The 27,090-nt window shown below is 46.2% G+C and overlaps 1 protein-coding gene across 3 annotated transcripts; it reads right to left on the minus strand.

The window, feature by feature from the left end:
- Window positions 1-743: 743 nt before the first annotated feature.
- Window positions 744-27,090, minus strand: LOC117346510. 3 transcript variants are annotated; one of them, XM_033916192.1, is made up of 10 exons: window positions 26,320-26,829; window positions 21,150-22,289; window positions 20,467-20,589; window positions 17,719-17,841; window positions 13,971-14,087; window positions 7,337-7,474; window positions 6,464-6,631; window positions 4,662-4,850; window positions 3,094-3,285; window positions 744-1,927 (listed from the first exon to the last, which is right to left on the minus strand). In XM_033916192.1, the coding sequence occupies exons 1-10, from the start codon at window positions 26,545-26,547 to the stop codon at window positions 1,823-1,825; spliced, it is 2,523 nt and encodes an 840-aa protein (XP_033772083.1). In that variant the 5' UTR covers window positions 26,548-26,829; the 3' UTR covers window positions 744-1,822. The 3 variants fall into 3 exon arrangements, with proteins under 3 accessions (XP_033772083.1, XP_033772082.1, XP_033772084.1); XM_033916191.1 differs by having other exon boundaries at window positions 745-1,927; window positions 20,467-20,595; window positions 26,320-26,827; XM_033916193.1 differs by lacking the exon at window positions 26,320-26,829 and adding an exon at window positions 26,956-27,090 and having other exon boundaries at window positions 747-1,927; window positions 20,467-20,595.

Below are 27,090 nucleotides of genomic sequence, written 5' to 3' on the forward strand. Positions count from 1 at the left end.
TCAGCTGAAAGGCTTATATTTAAGTGCAGAAAGCAGGCGCCGATGTGTGCTTTAACTTTTGGACTTGCTCGGATTCACACACATTTAAAGAAGGATGCTGTATCAGAGAGACAGGCCAAACGCTTAATTAAGACCAGGCTCAATTTACATTAAAAACTACAGTGACGCCTCTGTAGGACAGTATTTTGCAAGAGCACTGCATGAACAACTTTATGGTGAGAATAGTAAAAAGAAACTTCAAAACCATCCAGGAACATAAAATCTTTCTTTACCCAACATATAGTTAAATTCATTATTGGAGAATGTGGTGAAAGCAGTTAGCTTAGCAGGGTTTAACACCCCCTCCCCCCCCCCCCCCGGGTTTGGCTAATTTCCTAAATGAAAAGTCCATAAGCCATTAAGATGGACTTGGGAAAATCCACTGCTTATTTCTAGGATCTAGCTAGGTACTTGGGTCCTGGGTTGGCCACTGTTGGAAACAGGATACTGGGCTTGATGGACCTGTGGTCTGTCCCAGTATGGCAGCTCTTATGTTCTTATGTGAGCCAAGTATAGGGCAATCAAGCCATTGTGACATCACTGCTGAGGTTGGCTCTTAGGCATTGGTGGAATGAGGCATTATGACATCACAATCTCAGCTCTGGAATGTTGCTACTCTTTGGGTTTCTGCCAGGTACTTGGGACCTGGGTTGGCCACTGTTAACTTGGAAACAGGGCTTGATGGACCTGCGGTATGTCCCAGTATAGCACTTCTTATGTTCTTATGTATTCTACAGCTAAATATGGCCTGGCCAGTTGTGCCCATGGCCCTGCCTTTTTGTTTTCCTTTTCACAGACATGGTAATATGAACACAAGAACAAACACACAAATCTGCTGATATTCCCTTTTATTTTCATAGCTCTCTTTGAACTATTTCCTACAATGCCATCTGCTGGGCAAGCCTAACACTGCAGGTACTCTGAATTCCAGGGCCGGAATTAGAGCTAGTGGGTCCAGGTCAGAAATCTGCTTCCCCGAACACCGGCCCTAGTGAAATCCTACTTTTTCCCTTCCCACCAACACCCCTATATCGTGTCTGGCGGACATTCTGTCCATAATGTAAGCGTCAATGGCTGATTTAAAGAAGGCAGTGATTACGGTATGAATGCATAATTTTTTAAATTAGCAATATGGCTGACGCACCGCTTGAATAAATTATCCCTTTCTCCTTCACCCTCTCCCGTAACAACAAAACAAAACGTTAAATTAGTAAGCACCCATAAAATCTTCCTGTCCCATCACTCTGTTCCTAGTCCAGGGTTAAAACAGAAACTACTTCAAGCTCAATGGCTGAGACGAGATCTAATTGGCTGTTCCATAGGTTGCAGTCCAGAGCAATACTCTGATTGGCCAGTCAATACTCGGAAGGCGGGCAATAAGGAAAAGGCACAATTAGTTAAAGGGGCCAGTTGTAGCCTCCCTCCACCGAGCTTGTGCTTGGGAGAAGGATAGGGGATGTCGCTTTGGCAGTGGTTGAGTGTAGATCTACAATGTAACGAGTTAAATTAAAATCGGCATTAGCATAGGTAGATGACTAAACCTGAACGATACCCCTGTACGGTATGAGGCTGTAGCAAAACCACCATGCATCAATTTCACCCCCATCCACATTCGTTTCTCAGGGGTGGATGTAATGCTTCAACGTGGAAAGTGGCCATTTTTTTTTTAAAGCGGTGAAAGTCACTGCCAACGTATCACATCTCACAAAAGTACAAATCTCAGTGGCACGGTGGCGCCATCCCTCTTTTCGTGGAGCAGCATGAGCCGTGACCACGCTCGCAGTCAGAGCGTCTGCTTCATTCCCACGCCGAGGTGCAGGCTCTCCCGGAAATGATTCTGCAGCTTTCCGATTGCTCGGTCTTTCTCCTGGCCTTCCTGAAGAAGTTTCTACACAGGGGCAAAAAGGAAGACGGCAAAGGAGGGGTTAAACCTACCAAGCCAGTATCATGGTAGCCAACCCATCAAACTAACCTATTACCATCCCTGTTAGCAGCTTACTCAACCAACCAACCTTCCCATTCATCAACCAGTCACCTATGAATAGGGTTACCAGACTCTTTAGAAACATAGAAACATAGGACATGACGGCAGAAAAGGGCCACGGCCCATCTAGTCTGCCCACACTAATGGCCCACCCCCTAACTCCCTCCATGAAGAGATCCCACATGCCAATCCCATCTTTTCTTAAAATCTGGCCCGCTGCCGGCCTCAGTTACCTGTTGGGGAAGATTATTCCAGCGGTCAACCACCCTATCGGTGAAGAAATATTTTCTGGTGTCGCCATGAAATTTCCCACCCCTGATTTTCAACGGATGCCCCTCTTGTCGCCGTGGGTCCTTTAAGGAAAAAAGAGATCCTCTTCCACCTCGATGCGGCCCGTGACATATTTGAACGTCTCGATCACAATTGAGCCCCACAATTGAGCCCCCAAGTACCCGGTGAATAGAACTCTGCCACCTACCCCACTACGACAGTTGCGTTCCGGGGATCGGTCTGATCTACACATTCCTACAGCGAAGCAATTAAGGGTAGAGGTGTCCAGGGCCAGCATGCTTTCTTGTGTAGGCCCCCAAGAATGGAACAAACATCCGTTGTTCAAAAGACCATCCAAAAGATATCTTTTTTTGTACGATGCAGTATGGGAATTGAATGCTATGCCTTATGTTTGAGCGCCAGTCGCGTATTGTAATTTTTATGATAATTCAAGTCATGTACATTAGGTATGCATTTGTTGTGATCCGCTTTGTGTAAAGTGGGGTACAAATAAATAAACTAGAAACCCACCCAGTTACCCAAACCAATCGCTATGAACTAAACCTAGTCAACCACACCAACCAAGCAACTCGCTCATCCAGTCACCTTAACCAGACCACTAAGCAACCCTCCAATCACTCAAATCAACCAACTGTTGAACCAGAACCAAGCAACTGACCTAAGAAACAACTCACTAGCCAGTTAAAACCAACCAACATGTTATGACCTCCCTCAACCATCCACACCTCCCAGCGTCGAGTCCAGGAGCAACCAGAACGTATCGGAGGTTTTGTTCATACCTGGACGGCGCCATCCCTCTCCTCCACTGATGCTTGGAGATGAGATACCTGGGTCCTCCATTCTTGTGCGCTCTCCCGTTCCTGCAGGCGGCATTCTGCAAGCTCGCGCTCCTTTGCAAGGAGCCGCCGCCGCAGCTCCTGGGCTTCCTCAGACTTGGAAGCCAGGGTCTCAATGAAACGCTGGTGCTGCTCCTGAAATGCGGAAGAGCTCAGAGGTGGAATTTTGGTAGGAGAACAGAATATTTCTATGAAAAGTGAAAATATTAAGGCGCTGGGGATGGGAGGGGGGGTTGTCGTCTGATCAAGGTCAACCCAGTCCTGGTTTTACCCTAGTGCATGCTGGGCAATGTAGTTCTTACTTTTCTTAGGAGAATCAGGTCTATATCTCCATGCATGTAATGGGCATAAAACAAGGATAAGCTCAGCCTCAGTAAACTATTCATGCTAGAGAGATCAGGAAGAAGAAATGAAACCCCATGGGTGGTCCATGAGGGATGCAAGGAGATTTTCTGGACTATGTTTTGCTCAGTAGTTCAAGGCAAGTTATTAGGGTTATCATATGGCTCCAGAAAAAGGAGGACGAATTGAGACATCTGAGTTTTACTTCCACTGAAAGCAATGTGGGTTTTACTTCCACTAAAAGCAATGTGGGTTTTACTTCCACTGAAAGCAATGTGGGTTTCACTTCCACTGAAAGCAACGTGGGTTTTACTGCCACTGAAAGCAATGTGGGTTTTACTGCCACTGAAAGCAATGTGGGTTTTACTTCCACTGAAAGCAATGTGGGTTTTACTTCCACTGAAAGCAATGTGGGTTTTACTGCCACTGAAAGCAACGTGGGTTTTACTTCCACTGAAAGCAACGTGGGTTTTACTTCCACTGAAAGCAATGTGGGTTTTACTGCCACTGAAAGCAATGTGGGTTTTACTTCCACTGAAAGCAATGTGGGTTTTACTTCCACTGAAAGCAGTGGAAGTAAAACCCGGATGTCTCAATCCATCCTCCTTTCTCTGGAGCCATAAGGTAACCTTACAAGTTATGTTCAGGTCCAGTAGGCATTTCCTTGAGGTAGTAGAGGGTTAAATAACTTGCCCTGCCTCCTCAGCAGCCCTTTATTTCAACACAAGCTCCTGCTTCCAGCCTTGTTTACAGAAGTTTCACTGCAATATTAGTGCCTGTCAAGGATCAACCCACATGCCTGTCTGTCCACCCATATGCCCCATCCTAGAAGTGTTTGCCTAATTTGTGTGCTCAAACCTTTCACAGAGAAACACGTCTTTGTGTCATGGTTTTCGAACACACCTGCCAACCAGTTTATGGATGTGGCCATTAATGCTGGGCCCTTATTTTTAGGCGGGAAGGACTCGTGCGCTAGTTAATTACGTGTCCACTCTCCACCTCTGAAAAATTTTTAAAAAATTTTAACACCGTTTGGGCAGGTACTTTTCAAAATTGTTTCTTTAAATGTGTTTATTTGCCTGGATACTGACCCCTGCAGAGCCAGGCTCCAATCCCACCGCTGCCACAAACTTTGCCAGTGCGATACCTACTGTAAAGCACCGTCGTACCTTCAGGAGCACCTCCTTGTCTGTTAGCGTTTTCAGCAGTTTCTCCACCTTCTCTTGATGCTCCAGGCTGTGTTGCCTCAGATCCCCCTGCGCCTGGAGGAGGAGTCTGCCCTTTTCCTGCAGCTGGGAGGAGGGAGACGTGGGGTCTGAACCGCCAAGACCCTGCCCAATCAGAGACTCAGCTAACGCCTGGTTAAGCAAGGGGAGAAGGAGAGAGGGGTTAAACAGGGAATGGACTAAGGCTTCACATTAAAACATTCAAAGGAATTAGGTTCTAAATTCAGTGGGCCTGGGTGGGCCTTTTTAGTCTTTCTTCATACAAGAAGAGTTCCATCCCCTTTATCATCTTGGTGGCTCTTCTTTGAACCTTTTCTACTTCCGCTAAATCTTTTTTGAGATATGGTGACCAAAATTGAACACAATACTCAAGGTTAACACAGTATTCGGATTTCCAAATTAACCTTCACCAATTGTATCACCCTCCACCCCCTCCCTCCCTTACTTCCCCCATCCCTCTGCCCTCTCCATCTCTTACTTCCCCATCCCTCTGCCCCTCCCTCCCTCCCTTTCTTCCCCCATCCCTCTGCCCCCCTCCCTTACTTCTCCATCCCTCTGCCCCCCCTTCCTTACTTCCCCTCATCCCTCTGCCCCCTTCCCACCGCCCCCTCCCTCCCTTACTTCCCCCATCCCTCTGCCCCCCCTTACTTCCCCCATCCCTCTGCCCTCTCCATCTCTTACTTCCCCAACCCTCTGCCCCTCCCTCCCTCCCTTTCTTCTCCCATCCCTCTGCCCCCCTCCCTTACTTCTCCATCCCTCTGCCCCCCCTCCTTACTTCCCCTCATCCCTCTGCCCCCTCCCTCCGCCCCCTCCATCCCTTACTTCCCCCATCCCTCTGCCACCCTGCCCTTCCTTACTTCCCCCATCCCTCTGCCCCCCTCCCTCTCTTACTTCCCCCACCCCTCTGCTGCCTTAACTTTAATCCGCTTACCTAACCAGTTAGTGAACTAATGTATCGCTGCTAACCAGATATGAGCTGGCTCTGCCCCTGGACTGCTAGATTTACGCATGCCAGAGAAAATATGAGAGCGAGCTTTTCCCTTAAGAAATTTGCATTGGTGGCCTGTTGGACAGCAAAATGAATTTAAGATTGCAACTCTGGTTTTTAAATCTGTATGGAGTGGTTCTTAAACCCACCAGCCAGTCGGGTTTTCAAGATATCCCTAATGAATATACGTGAGGCTCATTTACATAACTGTCACCTCTGTTAGTGCACCAGAGTGCTTGTCATCACTATTCAAAAATGTCCCCTTGAAGTTCCTCAGTGCCATTAAGAGTAAATGTAGAGATTATACTTTTGGAATTGTGTTTGTATCTGCATGACTGCCTCTGGAACTCCCAGCACGGATTTTGATGTAATTTATACTCAGTTACTGCAGAGCGGCACTGGAGCACAAAGCTCAGGATGTGTTTCCCTCCCTCTCCCTTTATAGCTGATGTTCTTATGCATAAATTATATCTTCTGGTGCTGCCTATGCATGGCTTTTTCTGGGACCCTGCAATTGCATTGGTCTCTTCTAGTTGTTGTTGTTTTTTTTTTAAATCAATATATCCTTCAGTCTAGTTCTGCCTCCTGAAACAAAAGGAAGCTTCTATCTAATGGCATCAGATAATGGCTAGGCAGGAAAAAACAAACAAATCCACCACCCCATTGAAGTGTAGCATTTCATTCTCAATCTGCAGGATCTGAATGCAAACAAAATGACTTCTAGTAAGACCCTAGAAGGAAAAAAAGCTTCTATTACCTCGACGTCCCGGTTGCTGCTTGTCAGCGCCTCCTGCAGGGAAGAAATCATAGCATCTTTCTCCCGAAGGGCGTACACAAGCATCTCTTCACGCTTCAGCGTGGTGGTCTGCGATGCCTCCAGCTGCTGGAAGGAGAAGTCTTTCTGCTGCAATAAGTCCCGTAGGGCCTGTAATGCCACGGAGACCACAGAGCTGTGATTTCTGCATGCCTTGCACAATCCCACTTCTGACACCATCTCTTACCATTTGGCAGCTTCCTGCAGACAATACACAGCTGCAATACCTACAGTCACAGGAAACCAATCCCAGTACCCGGATAACTACCTGGACAAAGTCAGAGGCGCCTTTTGATTTCCTAACTTTATCTGGATAGATACCTGGTTAGCAGACTGAATATTCCTATTAATCAAATAACTCCTGGTTCCATCCAGACAATACCCAGATAGCTCTGCCACAGATAACCCCTTTGAATATAGACCACCATAGTGGATGATGGCAAATAATACCCCGATGGACCCATCTAGTTTACCCAGTTTGTCATCATCTCTGGCTCTCTACTGCTTTGGTTGGCAACGTGCTGTTGGGAGTACAGAGATGTAACACCAACATACCAAGGTTCCAATCCCACTTCTGACACAAAATCTCATTGGGTGACCTTCAACAAATCACTTAAGCTCGCTATGCACATACACACTATAACCTTCTGGAAGCAGGTACATCCTTTACCTTGTACAATGCTGTGTACACTGCTGGCACTAAGAATACAATTATTATTCCTTGCTATTGTGCAGCGACTGGCGAGGTGATTCCTAGTGCTGCATTTCCTCTGGTGTGGGGGATTGTGTACCATAGCTCTCCCCCTCCGCTCTTACGTTTATCATTTCCTCGTTCTTTCGTAACACGTCTGCCAGCCGGGCGAGATCTCGGTCCTTCTCCCGCAGTGCCTGATGCAGCTGTGTCATTTTCTCCTCCTTCCTTTGCAAAGAGGCAAAGTTCTTCTCCGAGGCTTGCTGAGATATCGGGGTGGGGGGGAAGAAGCAGAAAAAATAATGAGACACAGAGGCACATGGGGTGGAAGAAAAGCCCCTGGGTTCTAATTCCTGCTTTGTCACTGGCTGCGAGACACTGGACCAGTCACATACATATTTATCCCATGCTTATATAAAATTGCTGTAAGCTCTATCATTTTATATTAAAGGAAAAAAAAAACCCCACCCACGTCCCTCACTGACTTGGCATGGCTACATACAATTGCAATTTTAGATTGAAACCATTGTTGCCAGCTTTGCAGTGTTGTGCAAGCTTTAATCCTGAGTAGACTACTGCAATTCTCTTTAGTTGGGAGTTGCTAAAGGGAAACTGAGGGCTTTGCAGATGTTAATTAATTCTGCTGCCCGATTGATTATGGGGGTTTCAAGGAGTGCTCATATATATCCTATACTGAAACGGTTGCATTAGTTCCCCAATGTAGCAAAGAGTGCATTTTAAGATTCTTGCAATTATTCATCCGATACTGTACCATGTCTCTTCAAAAGTATATCAAGAGAAGTTTGAAATTTACCAGCCTAGAAGAAACTTAAATTTGCATGTCTATGCTTCAAATTGATATTTGGATTGCCTCCGATTTACCTTTCCACTCATTTTAACCTATACAGACCCATGAGGGATACTCAAAAACTTTAATCTTTTTACCTCTCCCAAGATAAACTCATGCCGTTACAAGACCTACCTGGACAGGACACTTGCATTTCAAGTGGGTAAATTACAAAAGTGGTTGGGTGAATGTTTTCATCAAGCCTCATATAAGAACATAAAAATTGCCGCTGCTGGGTCAGACCAGTGGTCCATCGTGCCCATCAGTCCGCTCACGCAGCAGCCCTCTGGTCAAAGACCAGCCCTACCTGCGTCCGTTCCGGTTTGTCTTATTCTTATTGTTCCTTTCGGAAACTATTGAAGACCAATCTTTGCAATAAATTTATTACTTAAATAAGAAGGTCTGATTATGACTTTTACTGTACAACTGTTTAATTAGAAAGATTCATTAGGTACGACGGGAAGCTTTGGAAACCGCGTAATATCATTCAACAGAGTATTTCATGATCTTTTTAGTCATTTTATTGTAAAACCTTGTTAGAATGAAATTATGTATTTCAACATTGTACGATTTCTGGATCGTTTTTTGATACCGTATTCTCCAGTTAGGATACTTAGATCAATAGAACAAAGGTAAGGTTATAGGGATAGGATCGAGGTAATTTATAAAATTAGTCAGAGACCACTGTTCAGTGTTTAACGTAGAGAAATGCAAAGTCATGCATGTAGGGAAAAAGAACCCGATGTTCAGCTACAAAATGGGGGGAACACGGCTAGGGGTGAGTAACCTTGAAAGGGACCTGGGGGTGATGGTCGACACATCACTGAAACCATCGGCGCAGTGTGCGACAGCCTCAAAGAAAGCAAACAGAATGCTGGGCATCATCAAAAAGGGTATCACGACCCGGACGAAGGAAGTCATCATGCCGCTGTATCGCGCAATGGTGCGCCCGCACCTGGAGTACTGTGTTCAATACTGCACGGACGGAGAGAGGGACCTTGGGGTGATAGTGTCCGAAGATCTAAAGGCGAAAAAACAGTGTGACAAGGCAGTGGCTGCTGCCAGAAGGATTCTGGGCTGTATAAAGAGAGGCGTAGTCAGTAGAAGAAAGAAGGTGTTGATGCCCCTGTACAGGTCATTGGTGAGGCCCCACTTGGAGTATTGTGTTCAGTTTTGGAGACCGTATCTGGCGAAAGACGTAAGAAGACTTGAGGCGGTCCAGAGGAGGGCGACGAAAATGATAGGAGGCTTGCGCCAGAAGACATATGAGGAGAGACTGGAAGCCCTGAATATGTATACCCTAGAGGAAAGGAGAGACAGGGGAGATATGATTCAGACGTTCAAATACTTGAAGGGTATTAACGTAGAACAAAATCTTTTCCAGAGAAAGGAAAATGGTAAAACCAGAGGACATAATTTGAGGTTGAGGGGTGGTAGATTCAGGGGCAATGTTAGGAAATTCTACTTTACGGAGAGGGTGGTGGATGCCTGGAATGCGCTCCCGGGAGAGGTGGTGGAGAGTAAAACTGTGACTGAGTTCAAAGAAGCGTGGGATGAACACAGAAGATTTAGAATCAGAAAATAAGATTAAAGATTGAACTAGGCCAGTTACTGGGCAGACTTGCACGGTCTGTGTCTGTGTATGGCCGTTTGGTGGAGGATGGGCTGGGGAGGGCTTCAATGGCTGGGAGGGTGTAGATGGGCTGCAGTGGGTCTTGACGGAGATTTTGGCAGTTGGAACTCAGGCACAGTACCGGGTAGAGCTTTGGATTCTCGCCCAGAAATAGCTAAGAAGGAAAAAAAAAAAAAAAAAAAAAAAAAAAATTTAAATTGAATCAGGTTGGGCAGACTGGATGGACCATTCGGGTCTTTATCTGCCGTCATCTACTATGTTACTATGTTACTATGGTCGCCGTACCTCAAAAAGGACATGGCGGTACTCGAGGGAGTGCAGAGGAGGGCGACTAAACTGATAAGAGGTATGGAAAATTTCTCATACGCTGACAGGTTAAAAACGCTGGGGCTGTTCTCCCTGGAGAAGAGGAGACTTAGAGGGGACATGATAGAAACCTTCAAAATCCTAAAGGGCATAGAGAAAGTGAATAAGAACAGATTCTTCAAACTGTGGGGAGCCACAAGCACTAGGGGTCACTCGGAGAAATTGAAAGGGGACAGGTTTAGAACAAATGCTAGGAAGTTCTTTTTTACCCAGAGGGTGGTGGACACATGGAACGCTCTTCCGGAGGATGTGATAGGCCAGAACTCTGTACAGGGGTTCAAGGAAGGTTTGGATAGGTTCCTGGAGGATAAGGGGATAGAGGGGTACAGATAGAACTTGAGGTAGGTTATAGAAGTGGTCAGTAACCACTTCACAGGTCGCGGACCTGATGGGCCGCCGCGGGAGCGGACCGCTGGGCAGGATGGACCTCTGGTCTGACCCAGTGGAGGCAACTTCTTATGTTCTTACTTCTTATGTTCAGGCAGTGGGCCTGATGGGCCGCCGCGGGAGCGGACCGCTGTGCGAGATGGACCTCTGGTCTGCCTCAGCGGAGGCAACTTCTTATGTTCTTAATAGGTACTAGGAGAGCTACTGTTTTTTCGGTCATAGCACCCCAGCTCTGGAACAATTTACCAACTTACTTAAGTGGTGAATCCTCACTAGAAAAATGTAAAAGCTCATTAAAAAGTTACTTATATAAGGACGCATTTGAGACATAGATAGGATAATTCATCCATCAATAATGCTTAGGCTCAAATTCCTAATTTTAATCAGACCTTATGTATAGGTCGCAATTTCCCCTCCCCTCTCCTTTAGGCTTAGCCATGTTTTTAAAATTATTCTTTGTTACCCTCCAGATGTTTTTTCCCCTAAATATACCTTTATCATCTTTAAAGATTGTAGTTCATCCCTCTCTCCTTTTGTATCGGTAATTAGTTGTACGTTACATTATACGTTTATTTGTATAAAATTGTTTCATTTTTTTGTCTCCTAATTTTAAATTGTCATACGCATTAAAGTACTTGACATTTCCGTGTACAACAAACTTTTAATAAACTTGAAACTCGATTGTATTTCACTGAATGTCCAGTACTCTTCATGTAAACTGCCTAGAACTGTTGGTGACGGCGGTATAGAAAAATAAAGTTATTATTATTATTATGTCTTATATTATTATTATTATATGTCTTATATTATATGTCTTATATTATTATTATTATTATATGTCTTATATTATTATTATTATATGTCTTATATTATTATTATTATTATTATTATATGTCTTCTATTATTATTATTATATGTCTTATATTATTATTATATATGTCTTATATTATTATTATTATTATTATTATTATTATATGTCTTATATTATATGTCTTATATTATTATTATATATGTCTTATATTATATGTCTTCTATTATTATTATTATATGTCTTATATTATATGTCTTATATTATTATTATTATATGTCTTATTGTGCATGCCAGGATTGGAGCATCAATGATGCCTGTGGCTGGTGTGAAACTTTGGAATGCCCTGCCTGGTATTCTGCGATTTTGCGCGGGGAAGATTAATTTTAAAAAAATGTTTTTAAAAAGGCAGCTTTTTGGCGATGCCTTCCTATGCTAACTTTTCAGTAGCCTCTCCAGTTTCAAGATGTAGTGCTAAGAATATTTTTGCCTTGAATTTAATGTTCAATGCTAGTCTGCATCTTATTTATTGAAATTATGATTTGATAATGTTTGGTTTTGATATTGCATTATTTTTCCCTGGGGGAGGGGAAATTTATATTTGTCCATTGTGCGTATCATATGTTTAGCGACTAAAGGGTGACACAGGATAATATGTATGTAACCAATGTGTAAACCGCATAGTTTTACACGGTATATAAATGGATAAATAAATTTACAAAATTACACCTTTTCACTTTATATTAAGGACACAAGGCTCGCTCGGCACACTGTCCTACATAGGAATTATGCAACTTGACCGAGAAAAAGACGTCTTCCTTTGCCCAGCACAGCGAGAAGCGAAACAAAAGAAAGGCAAAGCCGGTGTCACAATACAGCACAAGGGATTTTATTGAAAAGTTCCTACGGGAAGTCCCAACTAGGATCCTGGTTTCGGCAGAGCACTGCCTTCCTCAGGGGACATACCAAACTGATAGCAGGGTATTCTCCTAGGACAAGCAGGATGAGTCAGCCACATATGGTTGTGTGGCTGACTATCCTGCTGTCCACGGAGAACCTACGTTACAGGTAAGTAACTACACTTTCTCCTAGGACAAGCAGGATGAGTCAGCCACATATGGGTTGTGTGGCTGACTATCCTGCTGTCCACGGAGAACCTACGTTACAGGTAAGTAACTACACTTTCTCCTAGGACAAGCAGGATGAGTCAGCCACATATGGGTTGTGTGGCTGACTATCCTGTTGTCCACGGAGAACCTACGTTACAGGTAAGTAACTACACTTTCTCCTAGGACAAGCAGGATGAGTCAGCCACATATGGGTTGTGTGGCTGACTATCCTGCTGTCCACGGAGAACCTACGTTACAGGTAAGTAACTACACTTTCTCCTAGGACAAGCAGGATGAGTCAGCCACATATGGGTTGTGTGGCTGACTATCCTGCTGTCCATGGAGAACCTACGTTACAGGTAAGTAACTACACTTTTCAGTGGTAGCTCTATTTCAGGGAGTCTTGAAAAAGACCTTTAGGAACTTTCGGTTCTCACTGCGAGTTCCTTGACAAGCTTCTTTAGAAGTTTAGCTGTCAGTACTTCTTTCAGTCCGTCCCTAAAGGTCTTTTTCAAGACTCCCTGAAATAGAGATACCACTGAAATACCCTGCTATCAGTTTGGTATGTCCCCTGAGGAAGGCAGTGCTCTGCCGAAACCAGAATCGCAGTTGGGACTTCCTGTAGGAACTTTTCAATAAAATCCCTCGTATTGTATATTAACAAAATGTACAAACAAGGCAGAATAAGTTCCATCTTCATCTTCCTCAGCCACCATATTTCATTTGGCAAAACGAATGGAGTTTTAACGGGCGTTTTAAACACGCTCAGGCTCCCTTTGCCGCCGTTCGCAGCCCACTTCACTAACCAGCGCTTACCATCCTATGCAGACAGTGGCGTAGCGATAGTGAGGGGCGCCCCTCTCTCTTCTCCACCCCGCGCTCCTTCAAAATCCCCTCCCCCGCTGCATACGCGCCCCTCCCCTTCCCCCGTACCTCTTTTTAATTTTCCCAGCGTGAGCAGCATGACGAACTCGCTGCTGTCGTGCTGGCTCTCCATTCGACGTCACTTCCTAGGTGCGGGACCCGGAAGTGACGTGGCGGGGGAGGTCGGCAAAGAGTGTGGGGGGGAGAGGGGAACAGGAGCCAGCAGCCCCACCCTGGCTGCACCACTGAATGACAGCGCCTAACATGCATTCTTGGGTAACATTTGTTCCTGTAACTAGGGTGACCATATTTTACAAAGGAAAATCCCAGATACATAGCCCCGCCCCCCAGCTCCGCCCAGTTCTGCTTCCAGCCCCGCCCACAGCCCCACCCCAGCAAGCCTCCTCTCTTCTGTGACGATATCCGGTCACGCCTGGAGCATGTGTGTGATGTCATCCGTGCATGTCCTCCGTATGCGGCTGGAGCTTTCCAAAACCCGGACAAACGCCAGGTTTGAAAAGCAAATCCGGGAGCCCGTCCGGGAGGACATGCCGGGTGTTCCCGGTTGTCTGGTAACCCTACCTGTAGCTTGCTTGCTCCTCAAAAAGAACACAAGCGTCACAGCCTGGAGATGCTCTCCCAATTTAAGGTCAGAGCGAGGGTCCAAATCCCCTTTTGTGCCATCTCCTGGAGAGCTCAGAGAAGCTGTATACGAAAAGCAGTTGTCCCTCCCTAGCCCACGTACCTCGAGGGCTCGGTCCCGGTCCTTCAGCCGCAAACGTAGTTTTTCAACCAGTGCCTCCCTGGGTTCGGGAGTAAGGTTGCTCCCTGGCTTCACAGATCTCAGCAAACCCAAACAGTCCTGAAGAGAGTGGAGAAGGATGCATGAGGGTCACAGATGTAATTACCAGAGTCAGCATTGGAAGGGGGGGAGGGGAATGGACAAACAGAGCAGCTGCCTTGAGCCCCATAGCTCCAGGGGGCGCTAACAGGACGGTTTAATGACGGCGGCAACAGTGGCACACATATGTCCTGCGTGCAAATGTCGCTGCGGGATTATGGGTACCCAAAAGATGGTACAGTCTATTATGTAGCTCCATATTTCTTTTGCTCTTGGTTTTGTAGTTATTCTTTAAATACCAATAAAAGTTTTTGGAAATAATAATAATAATAAAAAAAAAAAGCTTCTAACAAAAATTTAAAAAATCAGTACAAGCTAGGATGAGCTGGTGCTTACAAATGAATGTGTTTACAACCAACCAGCAAATCCTTATTCCAAAAATGTGAACGATGACTTGTAAAGGAAAATCTCCCTTAATTGCTGCATCCGGCTCAGTTCCTGACTAAGCTCGCCACCTATGACAAATTTAGAGCAGCCTTGAGTCATGTGAATTAATATAATCATTGCGAATGTTATACACACTCAGGTCTTCAAAGTGTTTTTGTCCTGGACCTGTAAAATGCCTTCCCTAAAGAGTCCAAGACAAACATTTAAAGAGGAAATCTAGAACGGAGCATCCGCATTTACCCACTCCCTGCGTGTAAAAATGTACAGACATACAGCAAAAGTATTCACGTCGGATTTGGCAAAATCTACTTCGGTTACTTGTTAGATGGAGGATCCAATTTAAAAGTTTGGTTCCGATTTGTATTATGTTGAGCAATGAAGTCCCCCTGTCCCTTGCTACAGTCTTGAGAGTGTATTGCCCACTGATAAGGAGAGAAGTATCTTTTGGCTATTCCACTTTTCAAACATAATAGATTAGAAGATAACAGAACGAGGATGTTTTACGTAGAGGGCGGCCAAATGTGGAATTTGCTTCCGGAGTCATTCTGTAAAACGTAAAGTTATTTGTATTTTAGTGTAATTAAATGCTGGAATTTGTTGCCAGAGAATGTGGTAAAAGCAGTTAGCTTAGCAGGGTAAAAAAAAAACAACAAACCCCATCCTACAAGAAAAGTCGATAAGCCATTGTTAAGACAGATTTGGGATATGTTTAAAGCTTTCCTTTTGTCAGACTTAACGGCCTCCCCCCAATTTTACAAAACCACGCAAGCGGTTTTTAGCGCCAGCATGTTTGCCAAATGCTCTGCGCTGCTCTGATGCTCATAGGAAATTTAAGAGTGTCGGAGCAGCGCAGAGCATTCAGTACACTGGCCGGCGCTAAAAATTATCTGCGCGGTTTTGTAGAAAGAGGGGAGTTAACTTGATAGGCACAATTTTATCGAAGTATAGCTTGTTTTATTTTTTTTGTTAATTATTTTTTATTAATTTTGTCCTTTGTTTTATAATAACTGGTTTCTTCTAATTTTGTATGTTTACTTTATAAACCACTGAGTTCCTTGGATAAAGTGATTTATAAATTGAAATAAACTTAATTAAATTAAAAGTGTTAGCGGGACACCTATACACCATTGTATACAAGGGGCCGCTGAAAAGTTCTCAGCCCAGCCAAGAAGAAAATAACGTAGAGCCCCGAAACTTACAAGTTATTCCACACTTTTCTTGACACTTTTTGTTTCAATGAGGCAAATGCATCTAGTAACTGGGCTGAAGTATAGGGAAACCAAGCCATTGTGACATCACTGATGAGGCTGGCTCTTAGGCATTGGTGGATTGAGACATTATGACATCACAATAGGAGGAGCCGCTGAAAAGTTCTCAGCCCAACCAAGAAGAGAATGACGTGGAGCCATGATGCTAACAAGTTATGCCATACTTTTTATTTCATATCATTGAAACAAAAAGTGTCAAGAAAAGTATGACATAACTTGTAAGCGTCATGGATCCACATCATTCTCTTCTTGGTTGGGCTGAGAACTTTTCAGCGGCCCCTTCTATTGTGATGTCATAATGTCTCATTCCACCAATGGCTTGACGGTCCTATACTTGGCTCACTTTTGATACATTTTGATTTCTAGAGTGGCGCAGTGGTTAAAGCTACAGCCTCAACACCCTGAAGTTGTGGGTTCAATCTCGCACTGCTCCTTGTGACCCTGGGCAAAGCACTTAATCCCCCCATTTTACCAGGTACATTAGATAGACTGTGAGCCCACCGGGACTGACAGAGAAACTGTTCTGAGCTCCCCTGGGAGAATGGTATAGAAAATTGAATAAATATTTTTTTAAAAATATATTAAAAAAAAAAAATTTACTCCCTCCCTTCCCTTCTTAGCAGCACAAGATTGAGATAGTAAACTTCTCCAGCAGATCCTTGTAAATACTCAAAAACGCTCTACCCTTTGTATGCTATTGTGTGGCACGAGACCAGAAGTTTTGTACTCTTTGGGAAATATAGTTTTCAGATCTAAATATGAAAAAAAAAACCTTCTCAGACATGACACTGCAATGCAGAAACCTGACTCAGGCGGTGTGTGTAATCAGATGGATATGAGCGGGATGCTGTAATTACAGAAAGAATTCTCCTTTACAAGTCATCATTCAAGTCCGAGCAATAAGAATTTGTGACAGCTTGAAAACAAAGTTTATTTGCGAACGCTTGTTCATCTTTGTTAAATGGGCACATTTATTTAGCAAAGAATCCTTAAGAGACTACCCCATTTTTTCTGTATTAAAACATGTGATCTCACAGGCCCACCATCCTAGGATTACTTCTAGGTCATGTCAGATCCATGTGATCCCACTCGCACACCTGTAGGACCTCCTCCTAGGGATGTCAGATCCATGTGATCCCACTCGCACACCTGTAGGACCTCCTCCTAGGGATGTCAGATCCATGTGATCCCACTCGCACACCTGTAGGACCTCCTCCTTGGGATGTCAGATCTATGTGATTCCACTCGCACACCTGTAGGACCTCCTCCTAGGGATGTCAGATCCATGTGATCCCTCTCGCACACCTGTAGGACCTCCTCCTAGGGATGTCAGATCCATGTGATCCCACTCGCACACCTGTAGGACCGCCTCGTAGGGATGTCAGATCCATGTGATCCCTCTCGCATACCTGTAGGACCTCCTCCTAGGGATGTCAGATCCATGTGATCCCACTCGCACACCTGTAGGACCTCCTCCTTGGGATGTCAGATCTATGTGATCCCACTCACACACCTGTAGGACCTCCTCCTAGGGATGTCAGATCCATGTGATCCCACTCGCACACCTGTAGGACCACCTCGTAGGGATGTCAGATCCATGTGATCCTTCTCGCACACCTGTAGGACCTCCTCCTAGGGATGTCAGATCCATGTGATCCCACTCGCACACCTGTAGGACCGCCTCGTAGGGATGTCAGATCCATGTGATCCCTCTCGCATACCTGTAGGACCTCCTCCTAGGGATGTCAGATCCATGTGATCCCACTCGCACACCTGTAGGACCTCCTCCTTGGGATGTCAGATCTATGTGATCCCACTCACACACCTGTAGGACCTCCTCCTAGGGATGTCAGATCCATATGATCCCACTCGCACACCTGTAGGAGCTCCCCTCTGGCCAGTCACACACACACACACATGTGGTCTCGTATACATACCTGTAGCACCTCCTCCTTTCTGTGTAAGCTCTCGGTCAGACATTGGATAAGCTGATCCCGCTGCTGGGTGGTGTTTTCTCGGTGTCTCTCCGGCAGGCTGAGCTCTCGAGTCTCTCCCATTTCCTGGGGTGCATGAGATGATGCGAAAACAGGAGATTGATATATGGTCTGAAGAGATAGGATAGTGTTTCTATATTTTATAAGAAACTTCATTGGCTGCCTATAGAGAAACATACAGACGGTGGTGTGGCGAGGGTGAGAGGCGTCTGGGGCGGTGGCGCTCCTCCCCCACCCGCATTTCCACCCCACCCCCAACCCATCTACTCCTTACCCACTGCCTCCTACCGCGCACCCGTCCCCTTCCCTATACCTGTTTAATGTTCTCAGCGCAAGCAGGAACCCTAACCTGCTGCTCGAACCAGCACCGGCTCTTCCTCCGACATCACTTCCTAGGCAGGGGTCCAGGAAGTGATGTCAGAGGAAGAGCCGATGCTGGCTTGAGCAGCAGGTTGAGGTTACTGCTCGCACTGCAAACATTAAAGAGGTACGGGGGAAGGGAAGGGGTACGCACACGGTAGTAAGAGGGGGGTGGAGAGGACCCCTGCTCCCCCCGCTGCGTATAGAGTTTTAAACTGTTTGTACGATTCATCATATTATATAGGCCAAGGCTTCCAATCGTCTCACTTTGTTCTTTTCATGTTTGCATTATTCGTCTACTAGCTCAATACATTTTTATTGCCGATCTCCCTTTTTAGAAATATACGTTTTAAACGTCAATGTAATTCTTCTTTTACATACGCTGCTGTTGTTATTTGGCATTATTTACCTATACAAAGAAGGACAGACGTCAGTTTTTGGAAATTTCGTAGAATGTTGAAAACATTTTCGTACGATTGATTGTAGAGTTAGTCCTTTTAGTTCAAGAATTGAAGGACATCTTTTTCTCCAAGGAATTGTATTTTTCCATAAAATTATTATGGCTTCTTTTTGATGTAAATTGCTTTGAACTAAATGGTATTAGATTCGATTAGTAAGGGGAGCCAATATAGCATAGTCTGCCCACCTACTCACCAGTAAGGGCACAGCAGTACCCCACTTCCACTGTGCCATCGGGCTCCCCTCAGGAGTATGTAAGAATAGCCTTACTGGGTCAGACCAAAGGTCCATCAAGCCCAGTAGCCCGTTCTCACGGTGGCCAATCCAGATCCCTAGTACCTGGCCAAAGCCCAAAGGGTAGCAACATTCCAGAATTTCAGAGTGAGAGAGATTCCAGAACCCCAAAGAGTAGCAACACTCCAGAATCTCAAAGAGTAACAAGATTCCGGAACCCCAAAGAGCAGCAACATTCCACGTGGAATCCCCAAAGAGTAGCAACATTCCAGAATCTCAAAGAGTAACAAGATTCTGGAACCCCAAAAGAGCAGCAACATTCCACGTGGAATCCCCAAAGAGTAGCAACATTCCAGAATCTCAAAGAGTAACAAGATTCTGGAACCCCAAAAGAGCAGCAACATTCCACGTGGAATCCCCAAAGAGTAGCAACATTCCAGAATCTCAAAGAGTAACAAGATTCCGGAACCCCAAAAGAGCAGCAACATTCCACGTGGAATCCCCAAAGAGTAGCAACATTCCAGAATCTCAAAGAGTAACAAGATTCTGGAACCCCAAAAGAGCAGCAACATTCCACGTGGAATCCCCAAAGAGTAGCAACATTCCAGAATCTCAAAGAGTAACAAGATTCCGGAACCCCAAAGAGCAGCAACATTTCATGTGGAATCCCCAAAGAGTAGCAACATTCCAGAATCTCAAAGAGTAACAAGATTCTGGAACACCAAAAGAGCAGCAACATTCCACGTGGAATCCCCAAAGAGTAGCAACATTCCAGAATCTAAAAGAGTAACAAGATTCCGGAACCCCAAAGAGCAGCAACATTCCACGTGGAATCCCCAAAGAGTAGCAACATTCCAGAATCTCAAAGAGTAACAAGATTCCGGAACCCCAAAGAGCAGCAACATTCCATGTGGAATCCCCAAAGAGTAGCAACATTCCAGAATCTCAAAGAGTAACAAGATTCTGGAACACCAAAAGAGCAGCAACATTCCACGTGGAATCCCCAAAGAGTAGCAACATTCCAGAATCTCAAAGAGTAACAAGATTCCGGAACCCCAAAGAGCAGCAACATTCCATGTGGAATCCCCAAAGAGTAGCAACATTCCAGAATCTCAAAGAGTAACAAGATTCTGGAACCCCAAAAGAGCAGCAACATTCCACGTGGAATCCCCAAAGAGTAGCAACATTCCATGCTACCGATCCAGGGCAAGCAGTGGCTTCCCCCATTTCTGTCTCAATAACAGACTATGGACTATTCCTCCAGGAAATTGTCCAAACCTCCACTCTCCCGCCATCAAACCATGGCAGTCGTAAAACTCCAGCCTGCAGCCAAACACCCCACAAAGAAGCTATCTGCAAACCTATCTGGACAGCAGAGGGCAATGGTGTGAGAGAAGGGGCAAGAACTTTAGGGGAGAAGGGGAGAAAAGAAGGAGGAAAAAGTCCTGTAGCTATCCCCTCCCCGGCCTATGTCCGAGAGACCAGGTATGGGCCCCATGAGGACCCCGCAGCACAAAATCCAAGAAACAGGAGCCAGAGCTGGGAATGGGACTCAAGTCTTCCCAAAAGCAGGAAGGTTTGAGCTGAAATTTGAATGAGGAGGAGGAAGACTGTTTATCCTATTTCTCACCACCTTACCTCTCCAGCACTCCCGCTCTTTGGCACAGCCTCCTTCAGGGTCCGAAGCTCGGCTTGGGCTTCCTCCAGCTCTCCCTTAAGCTGCTCAAATGCCTGCTGTACTCTCCGAAACCTCTTCAGTCTCTGGAGCTTCCATAGCGTACAGGGCCAAAGGAGAAACACACAGAGAAGCAGAGTGAGGCATCAGAAGAGAGCAAGAGCCACACAGAGTTACAGGAAGGGAGAGAAAGGATGAGGGCCACAGAGAGACAGAGAACAAGGGGGTGATGGGTTCAGAGAGACAGAGGATGAGAGCCGCAGAACATCAGAAGAAGAGAGGGCAAGAGTTAGAGACAGACATGGGAAGGGAGAGAGGGTAAGGCAACATAGAAACGGAAGATGAGGGTCACAGCGATGGAAGCGAAGGGCTCAGAGAGACATGGAAAGGGACTCTGAAAAGCCACAGAAAGACAGGCAGTGAGGGTGAGAATCACAGACTGACAGTGAGGGCCACAGAAAGGCAAAAAAGAAGAGAGAGACATAGGAAGAGAAAGAGGGTGAGAGCCACAGAACGTCAGAATGGAGGGAGAGAGTTCAAGAGAGTCACAGGAATGGAGAGACAGAGGGAGAAAGAATGACCGCCACATAACATCATCCAGAGATACAGACAGATCACATGTGGTCTCAAACTCTCAGCAACTCACCTCAGGGCTGAAGGTCAGGTACTCATCAGGGAAGTCACTGAGCAGCTGCAGGAGGGCCTCATCGCTCTGGCTACCTCCTCTGGCACTGAAATCATCGTTGTGGATACGACCTTGGCTTCCTCCCCCAGTCTGGAAGTCCCCGCTGTGGCTGCGCTTCCCTCCCCTGAGCTCCTGCTGCCCGATAGGTGACCTGGGGAATCTTGGGCTCCTGACATGCGGGCTCCGTACTGGGATCTTGCAGCGCGGCGGGGTCCTCACCGGCCGATACTCGATGCCCTTCACGCACGTCAGTGCCTCGGCCAACACACGGGGAGAGATCGGCAAGTCCTCAAAGGGGTCCCCTTCCGAGTCAGGTGCAGTGTTCAGTGACAAGTTTGAGATGGACATGGAGGAGAAGGAAAAAGAGCCAGGGCTACGGCAGCTCCCACCGCCCAGGTAGGCAAGCCGCGGTGAGCCAGGGCTCAGCAAGCCATCCAGGGGCATGCTGCGGGACTTGTTTCGAGACAGCCGCGAGAGGGTCCCTGGCTGGAGGCCCCGCAAGCGCCGGGGAATCCCGCACACTGCCTCGAAGTCCGCATCATCCACCCGGAAGGCCGAGCAACCAAAGCAGTCCTTCCCGCGGCACTCCCGATCTTGGCACTTACCGCCGCCCTGCTCCGACCAGCTCTCGTACTCCGACAGCGCCATGTCTTCCTGGAGCAGGGCATTGTAGCGCACGTGAGGCAGTCCCGCAATGTCCACCGTGATGTCCTGCCCACTGTACCCTGCACTGGCCGGAACCGGATGGCGGCGAGAGTGTTCTTGGCGCACCCAGCTGGCCAGGCGGTCCTTCTCAGTCAGCAGGCGCTGGAGCCGCTCTATGGAGAGCGCCTGCACCCGGGAGATAACCGTGTCGAAGCGGTACACCCTCTCCAGGATGTGTACACATTTGCCGCAGAGGAACTCGCCGTGCCCATCCCGTGCCACCTCCTGGCCCAGGGCATGGGAGAGCAGCACACGCAGGCTGGCACGACCTCCTTGGCTAAAAATCCAACGGCGCTGGTTGCCACGTAGGTGAACGGAGCAGACACGGCAAACCTCGTTCATCGTAGCGAGCCTGATTTTCTTCCGGGGCGAGAGTAAATGGCAGATGGAACAAGGCTAGGGAAAAAAAAAAGAGAGAGAGAATACATTTTAAAAAACTTTATTTTTCTCCTGTCAGCCCCCCTCAAAAAACATCATTTGGTCTTACTCGCAAAACTCCTCTCATTCAGAGATAGATATATATTTTTTTACTCTTTGCTTGGCCCATTTCTGTTCATCCCTCTCATGTGGAATTCACCCTGGCCCAGATTTTCTGATGATGAACAGAACAGCAATTCTCTGACTCCCCAATGCCATTTTGCTTCAGCAGGGGCTTTCTTCCAGGGATCATGTGGCTTCCAGGATAAAATAAAACTGGCGATTAGGGTGGAGGGACTTGACCATCAGATATCAAATCTCTAATTATTACATAACATTAGCTCCAAAACACAGACAACACAAATACACAGAAAGACCCACAGACACGTACGCAAAGCATCTTATCCACGTGCACTAAATGCTTTCCTGAGGGGACACACCCCGTTCCCAGCTCAGGTACAGGCACACGCCCTCAGACACAGAGATAGACAGACTCTCTTCCACGTGCCCTAAAACTGCTGAGAGCAACACACCCCATTTCCGAAGCTGCTTGAACTGCACAGCGAGGTCTCTGGTTTAAGGTTCTAGGCATGCTCTCCCCTCTCCTTCCCTGTGTTCCTGGCATGATGAGGCAGCAAGGGCACGCTCAGGGAGCACATACCTACCCTTCACCAGAGGACCAGGAGCGGACAGCTGAGAAGTAAAGGCCCATCAGAGTTCAGGCCTCAACCCAGGTCTGGAGAACCAGGGAGACAGGCATTCATAATCTCCTGCCTCCCTTGAGAGTTCTGACACCCACCCAAATCAGCAGAACCAGGAAGTACAGGTGAGGACCCATCTTCTGTCTCCCCCAGGGGCCCTGGCACCTACTCATCTCCTCTGAAGGAACTTAGGGAAGTTCTGGTAGCTCCGCTGACTGACCGTTTCAACGAGTCTCTAGAGCCAGGAGTGGTAGCGGAGGACTGGCGGAGGGTGGATGCAGTTCCTCTCCACAAAAGTGGAAGTAAAGAAGAAGTAGAGAATTTACAAGCCGGTAAGTCTGACTTCTGTGGTAAGCAAATTAATGGAAACACTTTTAAAACAGAGAATGGTCAAGTTTCTGGAATCCTGTGGATTACAGGACCAGAGGCAACATGGATTCAACTAGAGGTAGGTCTTGTCAGACAAATCTGATCAATTTCTTTGACTGAGTGACCAGAGAATTGGAGAGAGGATGTGCGCTAGATGTGGCGTATTTAGATATTAGTAAAGTCTTTGACAGTGTTCCACACAGACGTCTAATAAATAAACTGAGTGCCCTCGGGATGAGTCCCAAAGTGATGGGCTGGGTCAAGAACTGGTTGAGTGGAAGGCGACAGAGGTGTAGTGATCAATGGAGATCGCTCTGAGGAAAGGGATGTTACCAGTGGTGGGCCTCAAGGTTCTGTTCTTGGGCCTGTTCTTCTTAACATTTTTATAAACGATATTGCTGAAGGGTTGTCGGGTAAGACTTGCCTCTTTGTGGTTGATACAAAAATCTGCAATAGAGTAGACATGCCGGATGGTGTGAATAACATGAAGAAAGACCTGGTGAAGCTTGAAGAATGGTCTGAAATTTGGCAGCTAAAATTTAATGCTACGAAATGCAAGGTCATGCATTTGGGCTGCAAAAATCCAAGGGAGCGGTACAGATTAGGGAGTGAAGAGCTTATGTGCATGACAGAAGAGCGGGACTTGGGTGTGACTGTATGGGATGATCTTAAGGTGGCCAAATAGGTTGAAAAGGTGACGGCGAAAGATAGAAGGATGCTAGGGTGCATAGGGAGAGGTATGGCCAGTAGGAAAAAGGAGGTATTGATGCCCCTGTATAAGACTTTGGTGAGGCCTTATTTAGAATATTGTGTAGAATTCTGGAGGCCACACCTTCAAAAAGATATAAAAGGATGGAGTCGGTCTAGACGAGGAAGGCTACTAAAATGGTATGTGGTCTTCATCATAAGGCGTACGGGGACAGACTTAAAGATCTCAATCTGTATACTTTGGAGGAAAGGCGGGAGAGGGGAGATATGATGAGACGTTTCAATACCTACGTAATGTAAATACGCATGAGCCGAGTCTCTTTCATTTGAAAGGAAACTCTGCAATGAGAGGGCATAGGATGAAGTTAAGAGGTGATAGGCTCTGGAGTAATCTGAGGAAATACTTTTTTACAGAAAGGGTGGTAGATGCGTGGAACAGTCTCCTGGAAGAGGTGGTGGAGACAGAGACAGAATGGGATAGGCACGTGGGATCTCTAGGAGAGAGAAAGAGATAATGGTTTTTGTGGAATGGCAGACTAGATGGGCCATTTGGCCTTTATCTGCCATCATGTTTCTATGTTTCTGGCACCAGGGAGACAGGCATCCATAATCTCCTGCCTCCCCAGAGAGTCCTGAAACCCTCCCAAATCAGCAGAACCAGGACATTAAGGTGAGGATCCATCTTCTGTCTCCCCCAGGGGCTCTGGCACCTACTCATCCAGCTCCAGAGAAGTAAGGGGAACAGGCAAGGACCCTTCTGTGGAAGCTCCAGTGCCTCTGGCACCCGTTCCAGCAAACTAGGGGCAACAGGTGAAGACCTGCCTCCTCCAAAGTGGCGCACTGCCCTGTGTTCATTTCTAGATCACATCCTTGTCTCAGATATTTCCACTCTCTCTTACTCTCGCTGCAGGGTGCACAGGGCCCCATTTCAGTCTCCTCTCACTGCCTGCAGAGCAGGGTGGCATCTAGAGGGAAGCCAGGCCCTCTCATTCACATTCAGGGAACCTCCCTTGGCCTGCGGGCACTTGTTCACATGTTGCCAAAGGATTACATAAAGTGGTAAAAATACAAGAAGCCAGAACAGAGCCCTCTCCCCACAAAAAAAATAAATTACAAACTGCAGAAAGGGCAAAACACTCTTCCCTCTTCTCTCCCACCCACCTTCTGTTTCCCTCTCTTCATGCTTTCTCCCTTTCTTTCTCTCATGAGAACATATTGGGACATCAAGCCCAGTATCCTGTTTCCAACAGTGGCGAAACCAGGTCATAAGTAGCTGGCAAGATCCCAAGGAGTAAAACAAACTTTATGCTACTTATCCTAGGAATAAGCAGTGGATTTCCACAAGTCCATCTTAATAATGGAGTATGGATGTTTCTTTTAGGAAATTATCCAAATGTTTTTTTTAAACCCTGCTAAGCCAACTGCTTTCACCACATTCTTTGGCAATATTTTCTCCGTTCAGGCCAGTAATGGGCATTGGGCATTCTCCTTCAATTAATTTTCAAGCCCCTAGCCTATCTACCCCCTCCCCCCTCCCCCCCCCTCCCACTAAGATATCATCAATCTGATTGTCTCTATAAAATGTAGAACTGGGCATCAATAATGTTTAAATAGTAACGAATGCTAGGAAGTTTTTCTTTACCCAGCGTGTGGTGGACACCTGGAATGTGCTTCCAGAGGACGTAATAGGACAGAGTACGGTACTGAAGTTCAAGAAAGGATTGGACAATTTCCTGGTGGAAAAAGGGATAGAGGGGTATAGATAGGGAGCAGGTCCTAGACCTGTTGGGCCACCAGGTGAGCGGACTGCTGGGCACGATGGACCTCGGGTCTGACCCAGTGGAGGCATTGCTTATGTTCTTATCCCTTTGGGGAGAACGGGATAATGTTCACTCTTTCCAAAAATACTAGGACTAGGGGACAGGCGATGAAGCTACTTAGCTTCATCGCATGTCCCCTAGTCCTAGTATTTTTTGGAAAGAGTGAACAAGCGATTCACATCTACCCTTTCCACTCCTCTCAGTATTTTATAGACCTCTATCATATCAGCCCTGAGCCGCCTCTTCTCCAAGCTGAAGAGCCCCAGCCGCTTTAGCCTCTCCTCATAGGGAAGTCGTCCCATCCCTTTTATAATTTTAGTCGCCCTTCTCTGTACCTTTTCTAATTCCGCTATATTTTTTTTTGAGACACAGCGACCAGAATTGCACACAATATTCAAGGTGCAGACGTACCATAGAGCGATACAAGGGCATTAAAACATTTTCATCTTTGTTTTCCGTTCCTTTCCTGATATTTCCTAACTTCCTATTCACTTTTTTTTTAGCAGCCGTCACACATTGAGCTGAGGGTTTCAACGTATCCTCCACAATGACACCTAGATCCTTTTCCTGGGCAGTGACTCCTAACACAGAACCCGGCGTCACATAGCTATAATTCGGGTTCCTCTTTCCCACATGCATCACTTTGCACTTGCTCACTTCAGACGTCACCTGCCATTTTCATGCTGTCTTCCAGTCTCACAAGGTCCTCTTGCAATTTTTCACAATCCTCTTGCGATTTAACAACTAAAGTGTCATCAGCAAATTTAATTATCTCATTAGTTATTCCCATCTCTAGATCATTGATAAATATGTTAAAAATCCTCTTTATTAGACTAACGTAATACACTTTTTGAGGCACTTTCTGGAGCAAACACTCCCTTCCTCAGCTTAGAGCGCAATGGAGCGCTCTCTTTCTCTCTGCATCTTCCTCTGGTTCTGCCTGTCTCTCTCTACTGTTCTTGATCCTTCTCCTTGTATATTTCTGTCTTTTGCCCTCTCTCTGTCTCTGTATGTCTCCTTCTGGTTCTCCGTCTCCTTTCCCTGTACCTTCCTTTGCTCTGGTTCTTCTCTCCATCCGTCTCTTTTCCCTTGTAGTCTTCTCTCCTCTGGTTCTGTCTGTCTCTCCTAGAATTATCTGTCTCCTTTTTTCAGTTCCTTGTTTTCTCTGTCTCCTGCCCTCTT

The sequence above is a fragment of the Geotrypetes seraphini genome, chromosome 12, assembly GCF_902459505.1.
Source record: "Geotrypetes seraphini chromosome 12, aGeoSer1.1, whole genome shotgun sequence".
NCBI classification, from domain to species: domain Eukaryota; kingdom Metazoa; phylum Chordata; class Amphibia; order Gymnophiona; family Dermophiidae; genus Geotrypetes; species Geotrypetes seraphini.